At 52.2% G+C, this 21,123-nt stretch overlaps 2 protein-coding genes across 6 annotated transcripts in view; one reads left to right on the top strand and one right to left on the bottom strand.

Annotated features, from left to right (window-relative positions):
- The window catches only part of SH3BP5 (SH3 domain binding protein 5), a 63,571-nt gene that overhangs the window by 37,578 nt on the left and 4,870 nt on the right, over positions 1-21,123 (top strand). For both annotated transcript variants that reach the window (XM_028129438.2, XM_008153286.3), the window contains exons 4-5: positions 14,172-14,336; positions 19,933-20,063. In XM_028129438.2, coding sequence (XP_027985239.2) covers positions 14,313-14,336; positions 19,933-20,063 — 155 coding nt within the window. In that variant the 5' untranslated portion in view covers positions 14,172-14,312. The remainder of the gene's footprint in view (positions 1-14,171; positions 14,337-19,932; positions 20,064-21,123) is intronic.
- Positions 19,100-21,123, bottom strand: part of CAPN7 (calpain 7) — a 41,973-nt gene continuing 39,949 nt past the window's right edge. For 2 of the 4 annotated variants that reach the window (XR_003613381.2, XR_008554455.1), the window contains one exon: positions 19,100-19,303. The gene's annotated coding sequence lies outside the window, so the exon portion shown is untranslated. Of the gene's footprint in view, positions 19,304-20,054; positions 20,201-21,123 lie in introns of those variants that run through there. The other 2 variants (XR_008554454.1, XR_008554453.1) reach the window with 2 other exon arrangements.

Below are 21,123 nucleotides of genomic sequence, written 5' to 3' on the forward strand. Positions count from 1 at the left end.
TCCAGTCATTTGAAGGCCTGAATAGACCAAAAGACTGCCTTGCCCTGAGTAAGAGGGAATTCTGCCCTGCACAGCCTTTGGACTTGAACTGCAGCATCGACTCTTCTCTGGGTCTCTAGCCTGCTGGCCACTCCCTGTTCAGAGTTTGCACTTGCCAGCCTCAATAGTCACATGAGCTGAGTGAGTGCTTAAACGAAACCTCTGTATGTATGTGCATCCCGTGGGTTCCGCTTCTCTGAAGAAACCCCACTACGACAGCACTTCTTCTGTCTCTCGTGTCCAGCACCGTCTGGCCAGCCCCTCTCATCCTCTGGCACCTGCACTCCTCCGTGCGGCGCCCCAGGGTGCGCCCTCCCATCCGCCCCCACAGCGCTCACAACTGCCGGCTGCGTCTTGCTGTTGCACTCACTTCTGAGTACATCTTGGAACGTTCTGCATCACTGAATATTCTGTTCTTTTCGTGATGTTTTCCTCCCAGACTGACTAATTCTGTGATGTTCAGAACTGTAGCCATCAGCCCCGTGTGACTGCTTAACTATAAATTAATACAACTAAGTGAAACGAAAAGTTCAGTTCCTCAGTGTCACCAGCCATATTTTAAACGCTCAGTAGCCACACGTGGCTGATGGCTGCTATTTTGGGGCAGCGCCCGTAGAGAATATTTCCATTATTGCGGAAAGTTCTGTTGGACGGCACTACTCAGCTTCGACCCTTGGCCTGATTAAAATGAAGACGCAGGTCAGCGGAACATCTGCAGACTCGGCACTGCCCTTCCCTCGCTTAAGCTTGTCTTCAGCTTTGCTTCTTTGAGAAGTTGACGGAAGTTATGGATATCATCCCGGAAAACACGTGTGTGCACACGGGTGCATAAATTATAATCACGATTTTAGGGTAGTCATCAGCTTCCCTTAAAAGTCACCCATGTCCTGTGGCTTACTAACCGTGAGCTAACACTACATAATGCTTTGCTTATATGACAGCTGACACTCTTATTCTGCCTACCGTAGGCCTGTTTTAAGCACTTGACCTTGTTAACTTCTCAAAGCAACCCCATGAGGTAGCAGCATCTGTTATTCTCTTCATTTTGCAGATGAAGAAACTGAGGCACAGAGGAATAAAACAAGGTGCTTGGGTCACCCTGCTACTGAGTGGCCTGCCCAGGATTAGACCCAGGCAGCCCGAGTCTGTGTTCTAACCTCTACTCCTGGGGCCGCCTGGGCGAAGGAACCCACCTGTGGAGTCTGAGCTCCGTGAGGGCAGAAATGGCCTGTTACCCTTTGCAAATCTTCACATGCATGGTGTGTGGTAAAAGGGGAATGAAAGCTCGGAGAAAGGAGGAATGCTTGGAATTGAGAGCGTTGTACATAGGCTTGCGATGTTCAGACTCTTCCATGTGGCTGATCTCCTTTCCCTTTCTTAGTTCCTTCCATTGGCTGCCATTTGTTCCTGATCCCTTAGAGCTGGGAGAGGCCCGAGTCCTCAGACCTACTTTGCTTGGCAGTACCAGGTGGGAAGGAGGGGATTTGCCAGAAGCCCTGGCTCCCATGAAGAGCCCTGGCCAGGCCAGCCAGCGCCAGCTTTGCCTCTCTAGGCTGGGAGCCCAGCTGCTGCCCTGGCCCTGTCACACGGCCACCCCTGTCTTTTTCAGAGACCCCTTGGTAGCTTGAAGTGGCGCCGGCTCCCGTGGACGGAGGGGCCTGGGTGTGGGCGCTCTTGGGCCCTGTCACTCTGAGGCCAGGGTCCGCTGGCTTCAGCCTTGCTGACGTCTTTGCACTTGCATTGGGACGGATCCCTCAGCTTTTTCATATACAGTGCCAGGCAGCGAGGTGTGCTGTGCCAACTCTTACTTATATTGAGCCTTCATTTTCATCTGCGTCCCCTTGACCTTGAAATTCTTCGGAGATCTTCCTGCAGGTGGCAGATAAAATTAAGTCAGGTTGACCTAGAGGCCACAGATGGGTCGGAGGAGGGGGGTTGACATCTCAGTGAATCAGTGGCTCCTTTGGCTGTGCTTAAGTGTGCCAGGCGACGAATGACCCAGGCGAGCCCGAAACCTGGGGGAGCTGGGGAGGGGCAGCCAGGTCCCTGGCTGATGAAGGGCTTGGAATAACATGTTTTTCCAAGTGCGAATTCCTCACCACCATGGGGGTGGAGGCTCACAGGGGTACAAACATGGTCACTGCCTTCACGGAGTTTGCTATCTTGTCGAGGAGACGGAGTGAATAGTTAAATAATTCAAGAGACGTGGCATCAACATGTTCATATGTTGGGCAGGTGTCCAAGTGTTTTTCCACGTACACTCTCTTATACCATGGCAGACTACGGAAATAAGTACTTGGTCCTGTGAACTCAGAGAGGGTGAAATTTTACCCAGGAACGAATTTCCCAAAGACCCACTGGGTCCTGGGTTATGTATCATTCAGCTTGGGGGGTAGGGGGCGGGAGGGGGCGCGAGGGAGAGCGGAAGGGGGAATTATTCCAATCTGGAAAGAATGGCACTCACACCGCACCCTCTTAAGCATCATTCAGGTGAGTTGTCACATTACAAATGGGCGTTTCCAAGGATAAATGCTCCCGGAGAGAGATTTATCTGATTCTGTGAGCCACAGAAGAAAAATTAATGAAGTGCATTAAAATGATTGACCACAGGGAGTTGTTTGTGGCTTACCGTTTGCACTCTAGCTGTCTCTTAAACACATATTTCTTCGACATCTGCAGTGTACAGGCCACCAGGTGAGGTTTTGGGAATTAAAATTTCAGCAGCACGGTCCCTGCTCTTACAAGGCTCCCAGGGTCGCTAGGAGTGATGCTGCTTTAAGGAAACGCCCTGCGTTTTGCAGGAAGGAGAGGCTGTGGGTGCTGGGCCTTTTGCGGTAGCACCAACTTAGAGGTCCCCGGGCCTGGGGGGCTGGCCAGGTGTCTCTTGCCACCTAGCACGCCTTGGTGGCCCTGGGGTTGAGTTGTCCTACTGTTCCTTCTCCTTCCTGATTTCACGCCTCTTTTGTGGGTCTCTCCCAGGTGGAAAGCCTTGAGAACCCCCTTCCCAACCATCCACTCCAAGCTGCAGAGCGAGGTAGTGTCAACTCAAGTCACTCTGTCTAGGTTGGGTGTGCCCTCTGCCTCTGTTAATGGCAGCGTCTTGGGAGGGGAGCCAAGCAGTTGTGCGAGGCGCTGGCTGGCGGGAGACCTGTCCTGGCCGATCGAAGGAAGCTCTCCGAGTGAGAAGCGCCTTTTGTGGGTCCCGGCCTGGGAGGGAAGGGGCCATTGATGGATACTCCCATCATTTCTCCTGAGTATTTCTTGTCTCGGGGGCATGAGGAGTGTCAGTGACTTTGAACCCATTTTAAAAATCATCTCCAAAAGCAGTTTCCAAATGGAGACCAGCAGAGCACGGAGTTAGCTCGTGAAAGTTTGGCACGCGGTGTGTCCAGCTAGCGGGCAGGTGGCGAGGACGGATGGATGCTCCGGCTGCCCCCTTTCTCCGAATCCAGAGAGCTAGCCTCCCTGTGACATGCTGAATGCTGTCTCCCTCTGACACTCGTTGTCCTCATAACCTTAGATTAGGTTCTTACTGCTCTGCATGGAATTTGAAGGAGTGGAGGTCATTATTGTTTGGGGAGTGGTGGCTGGCTCGTGGCCCAGGCGAACATAGACCCTTAATTAGTCCTCCTAGGACAGAGGAGCATGAGCAAGGCCTTCCTTAGCAAAATGGTCCATAGAGCCGGGGATGGAGAAGATAACAGAGTTCCCAGGGAGAGTGGCTTGGGATGGGACATGCGCTCATCACTGCTGGGCAGTGTGACACGGTCTCTGAATGAGTTCTCTGTCAAGTGCTGGGAAATGGATCGATGGAAGTTCAGAAACGGGGAAAACCTGTAAGTTCCAGAAGAACAGGTCTGTTCACACCAAAGAAGAGGCTGAGGGATGACCAGAACTTTTCTCTTTTTTTTTTTTTTGGCCATTGAAGTGTCATAAGAAAGAAGATATGATTGTTCAGCAAATGAGTCCAGCATGCTGTTGTAGAAAAGGAATTCACCAAAGATGGGGTGTTTGAGATGGGTTTGTAAGGATGAGTAGGAGTTCGCTAGGTGGAGAGGAGGAAGACGGGTGTGTGTTGCTGGTAGAGGGAATGGCACTTACAAGAGGGAGGAATGTTGAAGGAACGGTGAGTGGTTGGGTCTCACTGGGTGGATGGTAAGTGTGAACCCGGGCTGTGGGGAGGTTCGTTGGGTGTAGGGGAGGTGTTAGGCCCGGGAGTGACATCATCAGAGATGCACTTTAGAAGGATTACCAGGTGCCCCAAATGCAATAGTGTGGCACTGAATTGATGCCAGTGGAGCTTAAGCTGGGCCTGTGGGATTGGAAGCTGAGAGACCCGTTAGAAAGCTTTTAAAACAGTCCAGGTAAGAACTGACGCTGGAAGAGCCTGTCGCAGTTTCCTGAGAGCCCGTTTGCTCCCCGGTCCAGAGCTGGGGGTGCGGAGAGCTGGGCAGGGCTTGTTTTCCAGGGAGAGCATCTCGGCCAGAGGTCCTGGCAGAGGGGGTGTGCGGATGGTGCTGTGGGGACAGCTTATCGAACTGCGGGTGCCCAGTGGTTCTGTGGTTCTCACAGGATCTGGAGACTTACCTTGTACGTGTCGCCTTGGAGAAGTGGAATGATGCAGGCTCCTGGTTGGTGTTTTTCCTCTCCAGGAGTCATGGGGTCTGGCTTTGAGTCTTGGCCTCTTTCCTTCTAGCCTTGGGACCTTGTACTAGTTTCTTAACCTGTTTCTTTGGGTGTTAAAGGGGCACAGCAATACTTGCCAGCGGGGCTCTAGGCTAGATTTCATAGGTGAATACATGGTGCTCAGTAGGGATTTAATGAGCACCCCTGCCCCAGTTCCCCTCATCCTCGCCCCCTCCCCTCCGCCCCGCCCCCTCCCTCCCTCCCTCCCTCCCTCCCTCCCTCCCTCCCTCCCTCCCTCCCTCCCTTAGGCAATAGAAGTTCAGTGCAGGGAGGGGCACCCAGCTGCCTGCAGTTGGTTTCTGCCCTCCTTAGAAAGTGCTCTGTGGTGAGGGGTGGAGAGGGAAGGCCGGGGAGGGTGGGTGGGATGTGATCAATTAAAGACCTTGTATGCATATATGCATAACCTGAGGACACGGACTATAGGGTGGTGAAGGCCTGATAGGGGGTAGTGGGGGGAGATGGGGGGCCAGCAGGAGTGGGCTAGAAGGGGTCAATGGGGGGAAAAGGGGGACATATGTAATACTTGCAACAATGAAGATTTTTAAAAAGAAAAGAAAAAAGCAAGTTCTCTGTGGTGATAATGTGCTTTGTCATTGTAAGTGGGTGTATTTTTTTCTTGTCTCTGCTAGAGACAGAGGAAGATCTGAGGGCTGTAAATCCTAGCAGAAGAGATGAGAACCTCTGGACAGCCAGAGGGGTTTGGCCACAAGCAGGATGTTGGGGGCCAGTGTTGGAAACCCCCCATTTTGGATGGGTCCTGTTTAAAGATTGCATGTGGGCGAGGTGGGCTTTGAGGGCTGGGGGCCTTGCCAGTCTTGTAAAGGCGACTCTCGCTTGGCTAGCATTTGGCTGTTTCCTTCCCTTGGGCAATCCTGCAGGTGTTTTGTTTGTTTGTTTGTTTAGAAGATATGATTGTTCAACAAATATCTTTGGATTTTCTAATCTTTTAGTGAGTAACATTTTCCTGAGAGTTTTGTGACTCTGTAGCAGGTAAATAGCAAAAATGATAGCATAAACCATAGGCTGAAAAATAAACCATTTCTTTACCACTTTTTGTTACGGAATGTTTCAAGGACACACGAAAGTAGAGAGAATAATCAGTGAGCTCATCACCAGCCCAGCAATGGCTAATACCTTGCCACTCATGTTTTATCTACCCACTCACCCTATTTTTTCATTTTTCTTCTTTTCTTAATCCTTGATAGCGTATTACTTCACCCACAAACACTTCAGTATTTATCTGTAACAGATAAGAGCCTTTTTAAAGGTCAAATTTTCACAACTGACAGAATTAATAGTCCGTCTAATATCTAGTAACCAGACTTTTTTCACATTTCTCCAGCTGTTTAAAAAAAATGTGTTTTCTTAGGATTGCATTTGATTAGAAACTGCTGGTCTATTTTGAGTTGACAAGTAGTATAGACCTCCCTTATCCCTCACATTATGCTGTTGCTCAACCCAGTGCATAGTTTTGAGTTTAAGGGAGCAGCTATGCCATATAAACAGCAACGTGATAGCTGATTAAGAAGTTCATGAACTGGCCGGGTAGCTCAGTTGGCTAGAGCAGCGGTCGCCAACCAGTGGTCCACGGACCTGGTCCGTGAGGTCCGAAAGGTTGGCGACGGCTGGGTTAGAGCATCATCCTGCCACAAGCTTGTGGGTTCGATCCCTAGTCAGGATACATACAAGAATCAACCCGTGGATGTATGAATAAGGGGAACAGCAACAACAACAACAAAAAAATCAATGTTTTTCTCTCAAATCCATGAATTTTTAAAAAAGTACATCAAGAAGGAATCTTGTAAGCTTTAATTAGGGAAAATTTGCGGACATATACAACAATAGAGATGATAGCAAAAGCAAAATAGCCTGGTGGTTAACGCGCCTGCTGATGGACCGTTTGCACAGGGTGAAGCCGGACGCTGCATTCTGGGCTGTGGCCTTGTAGGACCTGCTGTAATTATGTATCTTCCAGCTGGAACGCAGGCTCCCTGGGAGCGCACAGGGGCCTTGGCACTCCGATCTGAGAAGTCCAGTGGCTTGTTCAAGGACCCAAGACAATGGGCATTGTTGGTGCCAGGAATATACCCAGCTCTTCGGATGCAGGGGGCTGCCTCACAGTGGCCAATTGTCCTGGTCAGTCAATGCCAGTCTGTCCAGGGCGCTGGAGGTCTCTTCTGTTGGCGCTGTGGTGTGTGAAGAGCTGGGGTCCTTGGAAGGGGGCCTGTTTGTTCACGAGGTCCTGGTGGGGCCATCTCTGTGGAAATGTTGGCAGCTCTGCTCACAATCCCCAGGTGCCTTCAGAGGCAGGACCAGGGCGAGGGCCAGCCGGGCAGCTGGCTCCTCCCCTGGAGGGAAGGAGAGACTGGGAGGTGAGAGCACCTTGGCCATATCAGGCCTTCAGGTCCTCGCCTCTGCGGCTGTGGCTGGGAGGAGGGAGATGCTATTTCCAGCTCTGGCATCCCAATTAAAAAAAAATACACACACACACACACACACACACACTCTGAGTGGCCAGATTATTATGATCACTGAACGCATAATAATCTGGCCACTCAGTGTATTTGTATCTCAAATGGGGTACCAAAAGTATTCTAGACTTTTGCTGGAGATCAACACCTATTTGCCCTGAGCTTTCTATCAGCCAGTGCAAAGGGGGAAAACTGATCAGGTGCACGATTTATAGTATCTTTGATATCAAATAAATGAGGTACTCAAGAGAAGTACACTGAGTGACCAGATTATTACGCATTCAGAGATCATAATAATCTGGCCACTCAGTGTGTGTGTGATTTCAGAGAGGAAGGGAAAGGGCGAGAGATAGAAACATCAATGATGAGAGAGAATCACTGATTGGCTGCCTCCTGCATACCCCACACTGGGGATCAAGCCTGAAACCCAGGCATGTGCCCTGACCGGGAATCAAACTGTGACCTCTGGGTTCATAGGTTGATGCTCAACCACTGAGCCACACCAGCGGGACTAAATTTTGTTTTTAAACAGCTCATCTTCAACCCCAGGACAGAGTAGAAGTATTTGACCGTAACCTTGATCCCCGCCCCCCTTCCCCCCCCACACACACACTCCCTTGAGACTCTTTTGACATTACAGTGCATTAAAGAACTTGGTGGCCTGTCCACTAGAACAACTTCAGGCCCTGTGTTACATCTGTTAAAACCACTCGGAATTTTGTCATATTTCTCTAAGGAGAAATACACACCATGGGTCTTTAATACTTTACATTGCTTAGTATGTTGTGTAGTGTACAGTTTAATATTAACTGGTAATGGCTCAAACTGTACATGGTAACATTTGAGACTGAGTAAAAACCGACGACCCATCTGTTCAACAAATTCTTCGTTCTACAAACAATTGATCCAGGAAAGTTGAGTTTAATAGAAATAATGAGAAATGCTATGGCACAAGCTCTAATTAGAAAAGTTTGATGTGGATAAAACTGTTCAATGGCTCAAATGGATTTGAAAAAGAAAACAACTGAACCTAATGGAAATAATTTTGACTGATTAAAAATGAAAAAAAAAAAGACCTGTGGACATGAAAAGTGAGTGATCAAGGAACTGAATGGCCTCAGCGGCATTCTCTCTGGAAAATGCTTCTGATTAAGATGTTTCTTTCCTATCATCCTCAGGGCGAATACCTGGGACCTGCCCCTGGCCACCCTTCAGTTAACCTCATAGGGTGGTTTGAAAGGGGCGTGGAAGGATGAGAAGTTTTTAGAATTGAACGTCTCAGACTCTGGCAAGTGCCAATCCCTAGGGTTGTTCTGAACACAGAAAACTGGAGCTCGAGTAACAGTGAGACCAGATGCATCTGTCTGTCCACTTTGATGTTCATGTCGGACACCCTCCCTCCCTGAGGCCAGCAGGGGTTTGGATCATGCTTTCAAGGGTTTTGATCTTTGATGCTTGGAAAGGAATCTGGGACTTTTCTTCATGAGCTCCTAGCTGGGGGATGGGTTCTTTACAGCAGCAACATAAAGAGGCAAGGACAGAATTTGTGTGTGTGTGTGTGTGTGTGTGTGTGTGTGTGTGTTTTAAAGCAAGGACAGGGGGCTTCCCACCAGTGGTTGCCCAGTGCAGCTGGGACCTTGTCCTGTCCCCTTGGGGGTGGGGCCCTCCCAGCCAGAGCACTTCCCCTGCGGGAGGAGCCAGGCCTGCCTGTGCTTCCTCTGTGCTGCGCTGCCCCACGTGGATGTGGACGTGGACGTGGACGTGCTTGTGGACATGGAAGGAAGGGCCACTGCTGACCTCACTCGGGCCAGCTTCCGCTTCACCCCAGGCTGGTGACTTTCTGGTTCTCTTTACAAGGGAGGGGGTAGTCCCATCTTCCATTTCGTGCCCTAGTGTCCAGGGGTTTCTGGAAGCCTCTGTCGCTCCATAATTGTTCCCATGAAGCACGGGGAGTGCATGCAGATTGAGCTCACTCATCCCTAAGAAAGCCAGAGAATGGCTTTGGGTTTCCGGTGCTAACAAGTGGGGAGAGCTCTCCCTTGGGCCTGTGCCCTGAATGGGATGGAGGAATGTGGCCCCCTGCTTCCCTGTGTCTCATTCAGCCTCCTCACTCCCCTGTGAGTGGGGCCATTGATTCCACGAGCAGGTGAGGACACAGTGCTGGGGTGGAGGGGGGGTTAGGCTCCGAGAGCACGCAGGACCAGTGTCTAGACCCCACTCCGCTCCCTGGCGCCTGACTGAGCTCTGCTCTGTCCCCCCTACTCTGTGGAGAGAACCCCATGCTCTCCTTGGTAGTGGCATCTTTTCTCCTTGCGAACCCCACGCCCCCCCCTACCCCCCACATTTAACAGTGGCCAGTGTGGCCCTCGTTAGGTGACGAGGTGAGACTGAACATAGCTTGACCAGTACCGCTTTGTCGGGAGTCTGTGGCCCCAGCAGGCGGTAATTGACAGAAGTTTAGCAGGAAGCTCTGGGTCAGGGTTTGGATCTCGGCCCCCACCTTTGGTAGCTGGGTGATCTTGGGCAATGCATTTCACCTTTCAGAAAATAGGGATGACCGTTGCACTGACCTCAGAGGGCAATTTTGAGATTTAAACGAGGCACTGTACCCAGAACACCTTAGATAGAGGGTCTGACTCAGAATCAACACTCAAGCCGTAGCTGCTGTGGTTTTTTTTTTTTTTTTTATTGCTGTGGTTTTCTTCGTGGTCATCGGCGTCCACATTGCCGGCCGGTTAGTAGTCAGGCACTAACTGTGTCTCGTGTGGTGGGTGCTCTCTGGGACCTGGAGCCCCCGGCTCGAGTGGGGGTTTGGGCAGCCAAGTGACCAGACCCCGTGTCCTTTTCCGTTTCCGCAGCTAACTGGCTGGTGTGTTAGTGACACCTGTCGGAGGCTTCGGTGCCGCCTCTGGGTCACAGGTGGGAGGCAGCAATCCACTTGTCCCCGGATTATGTCATTGCCAGAGTGACCCAGGCCGGCAGACACCACCCCACAGGGTCGGGGGCTCTGGTTTCCTGGCTGTGGCCAGCCACCGAGCAGCTGTGTGACATGCAGCACGTTGCCTCGCCTCTCTGGGCCCTCCTTTAACAAACGAAGGGATTGCACCAGGTGGCCTGCGAACTGCCTTCTACGCTGAACCTTTGTGGCAGATGTCCACTGACACTGATGTGGGTTGGAGTGGAAGTTGAGTCAGATGGCCATGACCGCAGTCTTTCCCATCTGGCAGCCTGGACAAAGGCAGGCCCCCCCCCCCCCCCCTTGACGACACTGGATGGAACACCCACGTGTTCCCGAGTGCCTCACAGTCACAGCTGGCCTGGGCCAGTGTCTAATGAAGGCCGCTTATCAAATCCATTCATGAGCAGCCTCTTAACCTTCTCCCCGTAGAGCTATCTCCATGGAAGCCATTAGCGTCCGTGAGTCATGAAGGTATTCAGGGTTTCTCCTGGGTTGCGTCTTACAGCTCAGCCTCTTTGGTGTACTGTTCTCAGCGGAGCCCCAGCTCTTCAGCTGGCTGACTGGGCTTCTCTGCTGGGAGGGAGCTCCTGACCAGGGGCCTGTGCATGTGCGTGGAGGGCCCTTATTCAAATAATGTATTCCTACGAGGGCCCGGGTCCTTGGTTAGGGTCGGAAGGTAAAGCCTGGTTGGTTGTGCCAACGATTTCTGGGCCCCGTCTTTCACAAGACGGGGAGAACCAGATAGCCGGCTCTTTGGGGGATTGCTCCGATGGCCTCTGATTGTCACGGCTGCGTGTCCATGATGACACTGGGAAGCAGTCTCTGCGCTGAGTCCTCCTCAGACTCTTGGCTGCCACCGGGGGTTTCGATGGCCAGGATTTGCCCAGTCTACACTCGCCGCTGTAGTCCCTTCTGTCAGGTTTGCAGAACAGCCCAGCTGTGTGGAGGGAAGATGTGTTATCATTCAGGTTTAGGTTTGGCTGACTAGAACAGAAACCCCCCAAACAACACCGGCTTAAGCATGAGGCTTATTTTTTTCTGTCATGTAATAAGTCAGGAGGTAGGCAGTCCAGGGCAGAGGCCTAACTTACTGTTTTTCATCCTTATGAGTTACCTCATGATCCAAAATAGCTGTTGAAGCACCAGCCATTGTGTTAACATCCCACATGGAGAGACAAAGGGGCCCTCCTGGAAGTCTCACTCGGTGCCCATTTATATCTCATTAGCTAAAGGGAACAGGGGCACCAGCTGAGTGACAGCTGGGAAATGGGGTCGTTAGCAGGGACATTGCCTCACCCGGAGACATATTCCTGTGCCCAAGGAGGGTGGAGAGAACCGACATTGGTGCAGAACAGATGCCCAACACTTGAATGAATGAATGAGTAGATAAGGGATGGAGAGTGTCTGTGGGTTAAGTGTAGACCGAACCTTCGTATTAGTAGTATTCACCATATGACAAGATCAACATAATTCTGACACCACCATGCAGGAAGGAAGGAACCTTTGGAAACTTCGAAAATTCAGTAGGAACTTGAAGAGCGTGTTCTGCAAGGCCCCGTAGCTGGGCTTCCTCTCTCCCCTCTTGTAGAGACTTGGTTCCCTCATTTGAGCTCATCAGATGCATGGCAGCGGGCGAGGAGGCGCTGGCCCGGGCACGGCAGCCACGTTTCTGAAGGTCCCCTCGAGGGCGTCTCTTTTTTTTATTTGAGAAAAGAAGAGCTTCATCATTCAAGCAGGGAGACCCGGGGATGAACTGAATGTTGACCAACCGAAATACTAAAATTTCCTTAAGAACACATTCAAATCCCTTCTTAGAAAATGCTAGAATCCTGTGGGATGCATTGTTGTGGCTGGTGTGGGTTTGAGCCTGTAGGCAGTTGGTGGTGCAGGGTTGGGGCAGCTCTTAAGTGACAGATCCCTGTGCTTCTCCCTTCCCCCCATCACATCTGGGCGAATGGAGGGCCCCAGGAGAGCTGCCCTCACGCGGGAGAACCGTGGATGGGCCCGGAGGCACGGGGCCTGGAGCAGTGAGTTGTGTTGCAGAGAGCACGTCCCGCTGTCTTGTGACTCCTCAGTGGGTGGTCAGTTCTATGGAGAGCAGGTCCCTTGTCCCCACCGTGTGGCTGAGGCAACCTGCGTGGATGTGTGGTCCAGGGCACACAGTTGTCCGCAGCAGGCAGGTCTCTGGGCCTCTGGTGGAAGCTTTAGCCTGGCATTCCCTCAAGGCCTTCCCTCTCGACTCCTTTCTGAAATTGCTTTGTCAAGTCTCCTACAGACACTCTGTTTCATAATACTGTTTCCTCTTCGGGCCTCCCACCCCCATTTTCAAATCACCCTGGTCTTTAGTCCTCAGTTCAGGACCATCCCCCTTTGAAGGAAGCCCCCCTCGACTCCTCTACTGGAAAGTTTCTCCTTCACGTCCCCTTACCGCACGTTTCCCTCCGTCCCGTGGCACCTTGCTACGGCGTGGTGTCGGCTCCCTGACCACATTGCCATTGCCCGGAAGGGCAGGTGTGGTGCCCAGTCCGCGTTCAGTGAGGGACGGAGTGTGGCACCCAGGGGGTCACAAAGCTGGTCCTTGCCGGGGGCTGATGGGCTCCACGTAACCGTCTCGGGAAGTGTCCTCAGCCTGTGGTCTCTGAAGACTTCCTCTAAGTCATGTGAGACTTGGACGATTTGTGGGGGCCCTGTTGTTCCCCTTCGCAGTCCCAGGGACTGCCCCGTGGGTGTCCCCCAAGTTGATGTAACTGACATACGGATCTGGTTGACTGAGGGGGGGGGGGCAGCCTTTGGCAATGTCTTGCCCATTGAGAGGGGTGACCTGAGGGTGTGTTGTTGATTTCCGATGCGATCACATGGTCCTCTCTCTTTTTTTTTTTATGAGATTTACTCTCTCTCTTTTTTTTAATATATATATTTTATTGATTTTTCACAGAGAGAAAGGGAGAGGGACTGAGAGTTAGAAACATCGATGGGAGAGAAACATCGATCAGCTGCCTCCTGCACACCTTCCACAGAGGATGTGCCCGCAACCAAGGTACATGCCCTTGACCGGAATCGAACCCGGGACTCCTCAGTCCGCAGGCCGACGCTCTATCCACTGAGCCAAACCAGTCAGGGCACATGGTCCTCTCTTGAAGGAGGCATGTCTGGTCTACAAAGAAATAGAATGCGGTTCAGCTATGTCATTTCACACTTTCTGGTATCCCCGGTAAAAAGAAAGAAAAGAAAAAGTAGAAAGAAACAGTATATTTTATTTAACCCGATATATCCAAAACATTGTCATTTCATCATGGAATCCACATGGTTATTCTGAAGACGATAGTTACTCTTTTTTTTTGTCGTAACAAGTCTTTACAATTTGGCTGTTTTACGCTCCGTTTGGATTGATGACATTTCCAATGCTTGAAGCCGCATGTGGCTGGTGGTAGCCCAACGTGGTCGGCTGCCGTGTCTGTTGATTCTCCCACTTGATGTTCCCTGAAAATGGGTGTGAATTGGGTGGGGCCTGTCCTGGCTGAGTGACAGCGCTGGGCGGGACTCCCAGGGTCTGGTCACAGCTCTGCTTCTCACCAGCTTTGTGAGCCTGGGAAGGCCTGCGTCTCTCACCACGGTTCCCACCTGTAGCATGGAGGCGCAGGTGCGTGATCCCCTGGGGCGCTTCCTGCTTGACGTGCCGTGAATTGAGCCCCGGATCTGGGCGGGGACGGGGTTGGGGACCACCGCATCCCCCTTGGCATCATCAGCAAATGAGAGCTACTCGATGACAGCCCCCGGGGGGCCATGCCTGTCATCCGAGGGGCTGGTTTGCCATCTCTGACTCTGACCGGAGCTTGGCATGTTTATCGGGTCTGTTGGGTTCTGGGCTGTGAAAATTGCCCATTCACCGACCCAGCCGGCATTTACCAGGACCCGCGGGGGCCAGGCCTGTTCCCAGCCTCCTCTTTGGGAGGCCGAGAGGGGCCAGCAGGAGCCCTGCCATTGCCCGAGGGCTCACGAGGGTCCTTTCTCTCCAGGCTCAGCTGGAAGCGCAGAAAGCCACGCAGGACTTCCAGCGGGCCACGGAGGTGCTGCGCGCCGCCAAGGAGACCATCTCCCTGGCCGAGCAGCGGCTGCTCGAGGACGACAAGCGGCAGTTCGACTCGGCCTGGCAGGAGATGCTGAATCACGCCACCCAGAGGGTGAGTCATAGCCGTGGGCGCCGTGGGAGGGTGACCTGGGTGTCCCTGTCTGTAAGCGTCTGTGTGCGTGTGGGTGTCCCCTTCAGGGGTGCTGTACGCCCGTGGGGTGTGTGGGAGCGTCTTTCACATTATTTCTTGTCTGTCCCATGCAGACTGGCCCCTGGTTCTGGTGAGTTCTGCGTGTGCCGTGTCCCCAACCAGAGGAAACAGACCCCCAGGCACGTGGCCTAAAATCGCTCTCTGAGAGTCACAGGGCAGGAATAGGAAAAGCCAGGAGTTAATGCCAGCAGCCTCTCCCTTTTCAGTGTCACTTGTCACAGTGGTTCAAGTCCGGGGGGACCTGATAATTAAAGATGGCCTTGTGTTTCCTTAAATAAAAGCTGGCTGGGCGTGTGTAGCCTTGGGTCTCCTGCCCCCTAGTGGACACGATGCTCAGAGAGCCAAGCACAGACTGGAACAGCTTTCCAGGGTCAGCTGATGAAAACCCAAAGCGGAGGTTGGAAATCTTGGAAATTTACAAGCCACAGCCTGAAAGATGTGAAAAGGCATCTCTCTCTCTCTCTCTCTCTCTCTCTCTCTCCCTCTCTCTCTCTCTCTCTCTCTCCCCCTCTCCCCCTCTCCCCCTCTCCCCCTCTCCCCCTCTCCCCCTCTCCCCTTCTCCCCCCTTCCAAGAAATTAGCTGGAGGTCACCTTCTTTTCCTTTTTTAAAAAAAATATATTTTTTTTTATTGATTTCAGAGAGGAAGGGAGAGGGAGAGAGATAGAAACATCAATGAGAGAGAATCATTGATCGGCTGCCTCCTGCATGCCCCACACTGGGGACTGAGCCCACAACCCAGGCATGTGCTCTTGACTGGAATCGGACCTGGGACCCATCAGTCCGCAGGCCGACACTCTATCCACTGAGCCAAACAGGCTAGGGCTCGCCTTTCCTTCTTGCCCTCCCTCCACCCCCACCGAAGATTCAAACTAGCCAGAAGAAACCATTTCAGAAATCACTTGATCTGTTCTTTAAAAAAGAACAAAACAGGTTTCTGCCTTTTTTTCCCCCCTTAGTAAGTCCTGGGGCCTAGTGGATGGCAAGTGGCTGTACCACAAGGAGGTGTCTCCAGGACACCCATATTACACAACTCCATCCCCCGTGGGAATGGTGCTTCTTGGGATGGTGCCGTGAGCGACCTGTGGGGCTGGATCAGACTTCTCTGGCCTCCCCTGTCACGTGGGGCTCCTGATGTGTGCCCTCCTGCGGCCACTGGAGGTTCCTTGGTCGTGGGGGTAACCACTGCTGGTGAACAGGTGTCTGGGTCACAGGCCAGGGTTTCCACCTGGGCTGCTGGTCCTCTTCCCAGATTCCTTCCCAGTGGCCTGAAAGGCTGCTGCTTGAACTGCTGAGGGAGAGGGAGAGTTTGCAACTGACACCAGCAAGAGACAGAGCTGGTGGCAGAGCTTTCCCCGGCCGCACCCCTGGGTCACGGAGGAACTCAGCCCACAGGGGCTGTGCTCCCTGAATCGGATGGACAGGCAGCTGCTCTGTGTGTGGCTTGGCTGCAAGCCTCCCTCTGGATTTAGCATCTTCCCAAGTGGAGCTCCTGCCACCTACTCCCCGCGCTTTGGGGGCCTGGCACGCTCGGCTTGCTGAACAGTGCTGGATGGAGACCACGAAGGGTCTGGAATATGTCTCCTGCCTTGTCTGACCCGTGGATACGCTGGGAAGCCTGTTTCTTTAGGAGAAGGGGGCGTCATGTCACCCTCTTCTAGGGAAAGTACTCATCAAGGGTCTAGAGAAAGATCCAGACTCCGGTCCAGGGCTGTCTTGAGGGATTTGGGCAATGGTTTGGGCTACATGATCCCCACCCACCCCAGGCAGGGTGGGAGAACACTGGGGTCCCCACGTTCCTTGCCCGAGGCCATCAGTGTCCCCCCTGTGTACCCCTCAGACGTATGGTGATATTGAGCAGCCACACTTGGAGCCGTGGCTGAAGCCAGCGTGCGGGGAGACTGTGAGTGAGCCAGGAGCCGTCGTGTTCTCTGTGAGGCCACATGCAATGCCACAGACGGACAAGGAGCGGTTCCCAGGCCCTCAGTGCTGGGCGCAGGAGGGCCTGGGAAGCTGCAAGCAGCAGTGGCCACTGGAGTGGCTGCTACTGCTGTTCACCACGTGGGGCCTTGGGCAGCAGCGGCCCCTCCTCCAGCGTGGTCTGTCTGGGCCTTGAAGCATCTTTATGGGAAGGTGATGATAGCTTCTCAGCCTCTGGGAGAGGAGGCCTGGCATCTGGGAGGGAGGACTTGGCTTTTCTGATGTCTGCCGGAAGAGGCCAGATAGAAAGAGAGGAGGAAAATGTGCCTTGGAAATGGGGAGGCAGGAAGTGTTTATGAACTGGCAGCTGCGGGAGAGGCAAGGACGCAGTCAGCCTCCCCTCCCGGTCCGGGCGCGCAGGTGGCCTGGGCGCGTGCATCTGAGGCCTGGATGGCGCACGGGGAGCTGTCCAGGCCAGCTTCCCTGACGCTGGCGGGTACGTACTGCCCCCTCCCACATGGTGGAGAGAAGCCACCTTCTGGGCCCCTCCTCACCCAGGGGTGGAGTAAGAATCAGAAAACAGCCCGGATGAGCCAAGGTTCTGAGGAAAACAAGAAAGCTGCCTTCCCCCGGGGAGAGGAGGATGCTGATCTCTGAGCCAGGATGTTGGGGGAGATTACACCCGGGGTGTTGGGGATGTAAGCAAGGGTGGAACGTCTCGGGATTTGGAGAGGGGAAGGCTGGAATGTGAAGCGGAGGAGCCGTGCTGGGTGGATGTCTACTGGTCAGTTCAGGCCATTCTGCTGGCATGGGACCCGGCGAGGAGGCTGTGCCCAGCCCGGCTTGTGCACTGCTCAGTGTCTGTCGGAATTCAGGCGGGAACGCCCCAGCTGTTTGAGGATCTCCTTTAGGCGGCTGTGACAGGGTCTCTGGGCCTTGGGGTCCTAGCTGCCTGTCTGCCCTGGGGCTCCTAGGAGGGAGCCAGCCTGGCAGGCCTTTTTCTCCAGTGCCTGCTGCCCACGGCTTCATAGTACAGGTATCCTGGAGGCTCGTCCAGTACCAGTTCTGACTGCTCAGGTCCACTGGGCACTGGCGGTGGTCAGTGCCGGGGCAGGCCCGGAGGGTGCGTAGGTTTTGGGAACCCTGGGAATGCCTGGCTTCTTAGCCCAGTAGGCTGAGGCAGATGCATCCAGAAGGGAAGAGAGAACCTGTGGGTCATCCCCAGGAGAAAGTACCAAACCATCGGGAAGGAGGCCAAGACTGTGCATGTTGGACAGTTACTTCCTTCGGGAGCCTTTGGGCTCTGAGAAAGGAGGTGGGACGCCGAGCGTGCCCCGCCCCTCCTCCCACCTGAATGCTCCTACCGTGGAGATGGTAAACGGGGCGATGGGCTGTGGCTAGATGCAAGGCAGGCAGGCAGGGCAGCCCGCGCAAAACCCACTTCAGCCCGAACGCTTCCTCCCTTCGCATCCATTATCCTGAATGTCACACACTGAGGATCCCTCTCAAGTACAGCCCTGCTGTCAAGCCCCCTCTGAGCCGCCATGGCCATCCTGCAGTCCGATCCCATGCTGCCTGGAATGATGGTCACGGTTGCTGCGTGTGTATACCCGGAGGGGTTGGCTGCCCAGGAGGTGGTCTCTTGTGTAGTCAGCGTGTGCAGCTCTGAACTGAATGTGATGGTGGTAAAACTGAAGAGTGTGGTACAGAGCTGGAGGCAGGTTCACTGTCAGCCTGGGCGTCAAGGGAGACCTGGCGATGGTGAGTTGCACCTGCCGGCTCAGTCCAGCCTGCTGGTGCCTTGAGGCCTGAAGGAACTGCTTTGTTATCCGATTCCTTGTGTGTCTCTTCCCTGAGGCTGCAATTTTCATCGTAGAGCCTTCCTGTGCCACCCTCCTCCTCATCTTTCTTTCTTCCCCAGCCTTTGCAGCACACCGCTCATGCCCTACTCCATGCCTGTGGAGGGCTTCCTTGGTTACCTAGGAGATTCACCAAGGTGTCATGCTTGGCGACTTTCTCCCTGGAGGCTGAGTTGGGGGCTGGAGGGCTCTCTTCTGAGCGCTGAGGTTGTGTGCGTGGGGCGGGGGAGATTGGGACAGGACATGGGTGATGCGGTCTGATGGGGGTGAAGCAGGGGCCAGCGACATGCTTGCTGCCACCTCAGTCTTCACTGGTAATATTTCCAAGGGCTTGGACCTTTCTGAGTGTTTAATTTTAGAAAAAGCCTTTTGATTAAGGGCTGAAATAGACAAGGGCACTGTGTGCAGCTGGTGAGAACCCTGTACAATAGCTCCCAATCATAGCTTTTCTATGTCAATTTAAAATACTTAGCTCCTTAAAGGTGAACCCTGCATTGAAATCTTTCGTAATGGAACAGCTCACCCCCAGTATGTTGTTTTATCTGATAAGCTTGGGGTTTTGAGTTCTCATTAAGGTTACACCAGTAAATCCTGAGAGCCCAAGATGTAAGACAAGAGTGTGTCCAAGTGTGGGATGTTTTTAGTGCATCTTATTTCTTTGTGAAATCTTTGGTGTTGAAGCAAAGAGAAAGGATTCTCCTAGCCCTTTGGTCTTGGTTGAGAAGTCATTCTAGCAAGGATGTCACTGCATGTTAGCTTAGCTCAGTTCCCTGCTCTGGCTTTGTTTTATTTGTTGTTTTAAAAAGTATCTCAAGCATTGAAACATTTGTTAAAAGATATTTTTAAGAAAGTAAAAGCAAAACTCTGGTAAATATAACATGCTCCTGTGTCAAAGATTTTAATTCATTAACTAAGGAGGGAACTAGTAAGATGTTACAACTATTTCAAAGGAGAATTCACTAAACATACATTCATGTAGAAAACCAGGGATGCAGAAACAAATTTTTAAACTGATGCAAAATTGGTCAATATTTACAGGGTAATCAATATTATCAAATGCACCTCCACTGGGACAGAATTCATCTTCATTTCTAGGAATAAGAATAATTTGTATTACTATCCATTTTCTATAACTTAACAGGGTCATAAAATAGCTCCAGGACAATGAAGGCCAGAGATGACCTGGGAGGGTGTGCTAGACAGGACACCCAGTAACTTTTTATGCTCACTTCAGTCTTTCATAAATTTTCCTGACACTTCATAATTATCCTGGACAACAAGGATAATTGCCTTGTCCTGATGCTGTCATGCCTGCTTTTGCTAGGTATCCCAGTTCTTTGATGTCTAAGATCCCACTGGTGCTATTTGCCCATTTGCCTGCCCCAAGGTGGAAGCAGGAAACCAAGCTACTTAGACCCAGGAGGCCTGAGCAGAAGGAAGTGGACATTGACTGAATCAGAGAATGCTTCATTTTTATTTTATTTTTGCTCTTCCTTGTTTTCTTTCTCAGTCATTGCCACAGCCAATTTGGCTATTTAGTCCTACCTGACAAAGACTTTTCCAAAATAGAAAAATAGGATGAAGTAATCCTATTCTAGTTGGTAGTTTAATCTTAGTCTGCCCATTAATTTACTCAAAGGGTATTTTTAAAAAATGATATAATACCCCAACAAGGGACTGTTCTGGGCTTGGCTGGGTTGACCTCTTCTGTTGTTTGAAGGTCATGGAGGCAGAGCACACCAAGACAAGGAGTGAGCTGGTGCACAAGGAGACGGCAGCCAGGTACAACGCGGCCATGGGCCGCATGCGGCAGCTGGAGAAGAAACTCAAGAGAGCCATCAACAAATCCAAGTGAGCCTGGGGATGAGTGCTCTTCTTCCAAATCTTCTCAACCTTTTATGTGCCTTGCACTCAGGGACCTGCCTCACCAGAACCTCCTGCCCAGGCTCCCTATCCCAGAGGGACAAGGGCTGAGTGGGGGGCTGCTCCTGGGGAACACAGAAAAAGGAATTTCAAAAGCAAACCGTCCCATGGCCCGTGGGCTGGGCCTATTTATCTGTCAGTAGAATGGAGATGAGCTGTGTACGCAATACATGTTCTCTGTGGGCCAAGAGCTGATGAACTGGTGCAAGACTGGTTTTAATGGAGGTTTCCCTCAAGCTCTTCTCACCACCATTTCTATATATTTTTATACAGTAATGATTTGGAGAAAAGCCCCATGTTTTACTTACAGTTGCTGGCCCTCCAAGCAGAAGAGATAGGACTTGGGAAGGCCTAGACCAGGCGTCCTCAAACTACAGCCCCACGGGCCACATGCGGTGTTTTTGCCGTTTTGTTTTTTTTTACTTCAAAATAAGATATGTGCAGTGTGCATAGGAATTTGTTCATAGTTTTTTTTTTTTTTTAAACTATAGTCCGGCCCTCCAACGGTCTGAGGGACAGTGAACTGGCCCCCTGTTTAAAAAGTTCGAGGACCCCTGGCCTAGACCAACAGCCAAAGACAGCCCCAGAGCTTCATGGCAGGTGAACAAATCAAGAGTAAAGCATTGGTCTACACTCAATGCTCAGGCGCCAGTCCCTGAAAAGAGCCAGGGTCTTCTGGTTGACCTAGAACCTGGTTGGGTCTGTAGATCATCTCATACTTCTATCCTGGACAAAGCCCAAGGGGACCAACCTGAGCCCGTCCTTCCGGTGGCTCTGCTGTGGTCAGGGGAGGCCTGGCGCTTCCCCCTTCTCCAGCTTTTAGCAGAAGGTGTGTTTTGAGGCAGCCCCTTCTCCAGCCTTATCTGCTGGTCATTCCTGGGGAGCCCACCTCCTTAGAAGAGATCCAGGCCACATTAGCTGCAGGGCACAATCTGTGACCTTGAACAGCCTCTCCAGAGAGGAAAGTGAACCAGGATGCAGGGGCTCC

Source organism: Eptesicus fuscus, chromosome 18 (genome assembly GCF_027574615.1).
Source record: "Eptesicus fuscus isolate TK198812 chromosome 18, DD_ASM_mEF_20220401, whole genome shotgun sequence".
NCBI classification, from domain to species: domain Eukaryota; kingdom Metazoa; phylum Chordata; class Mammalia; order Chiroptera; family Vespertilionidae; genus Eptesicus; species Eptesicus fuscus.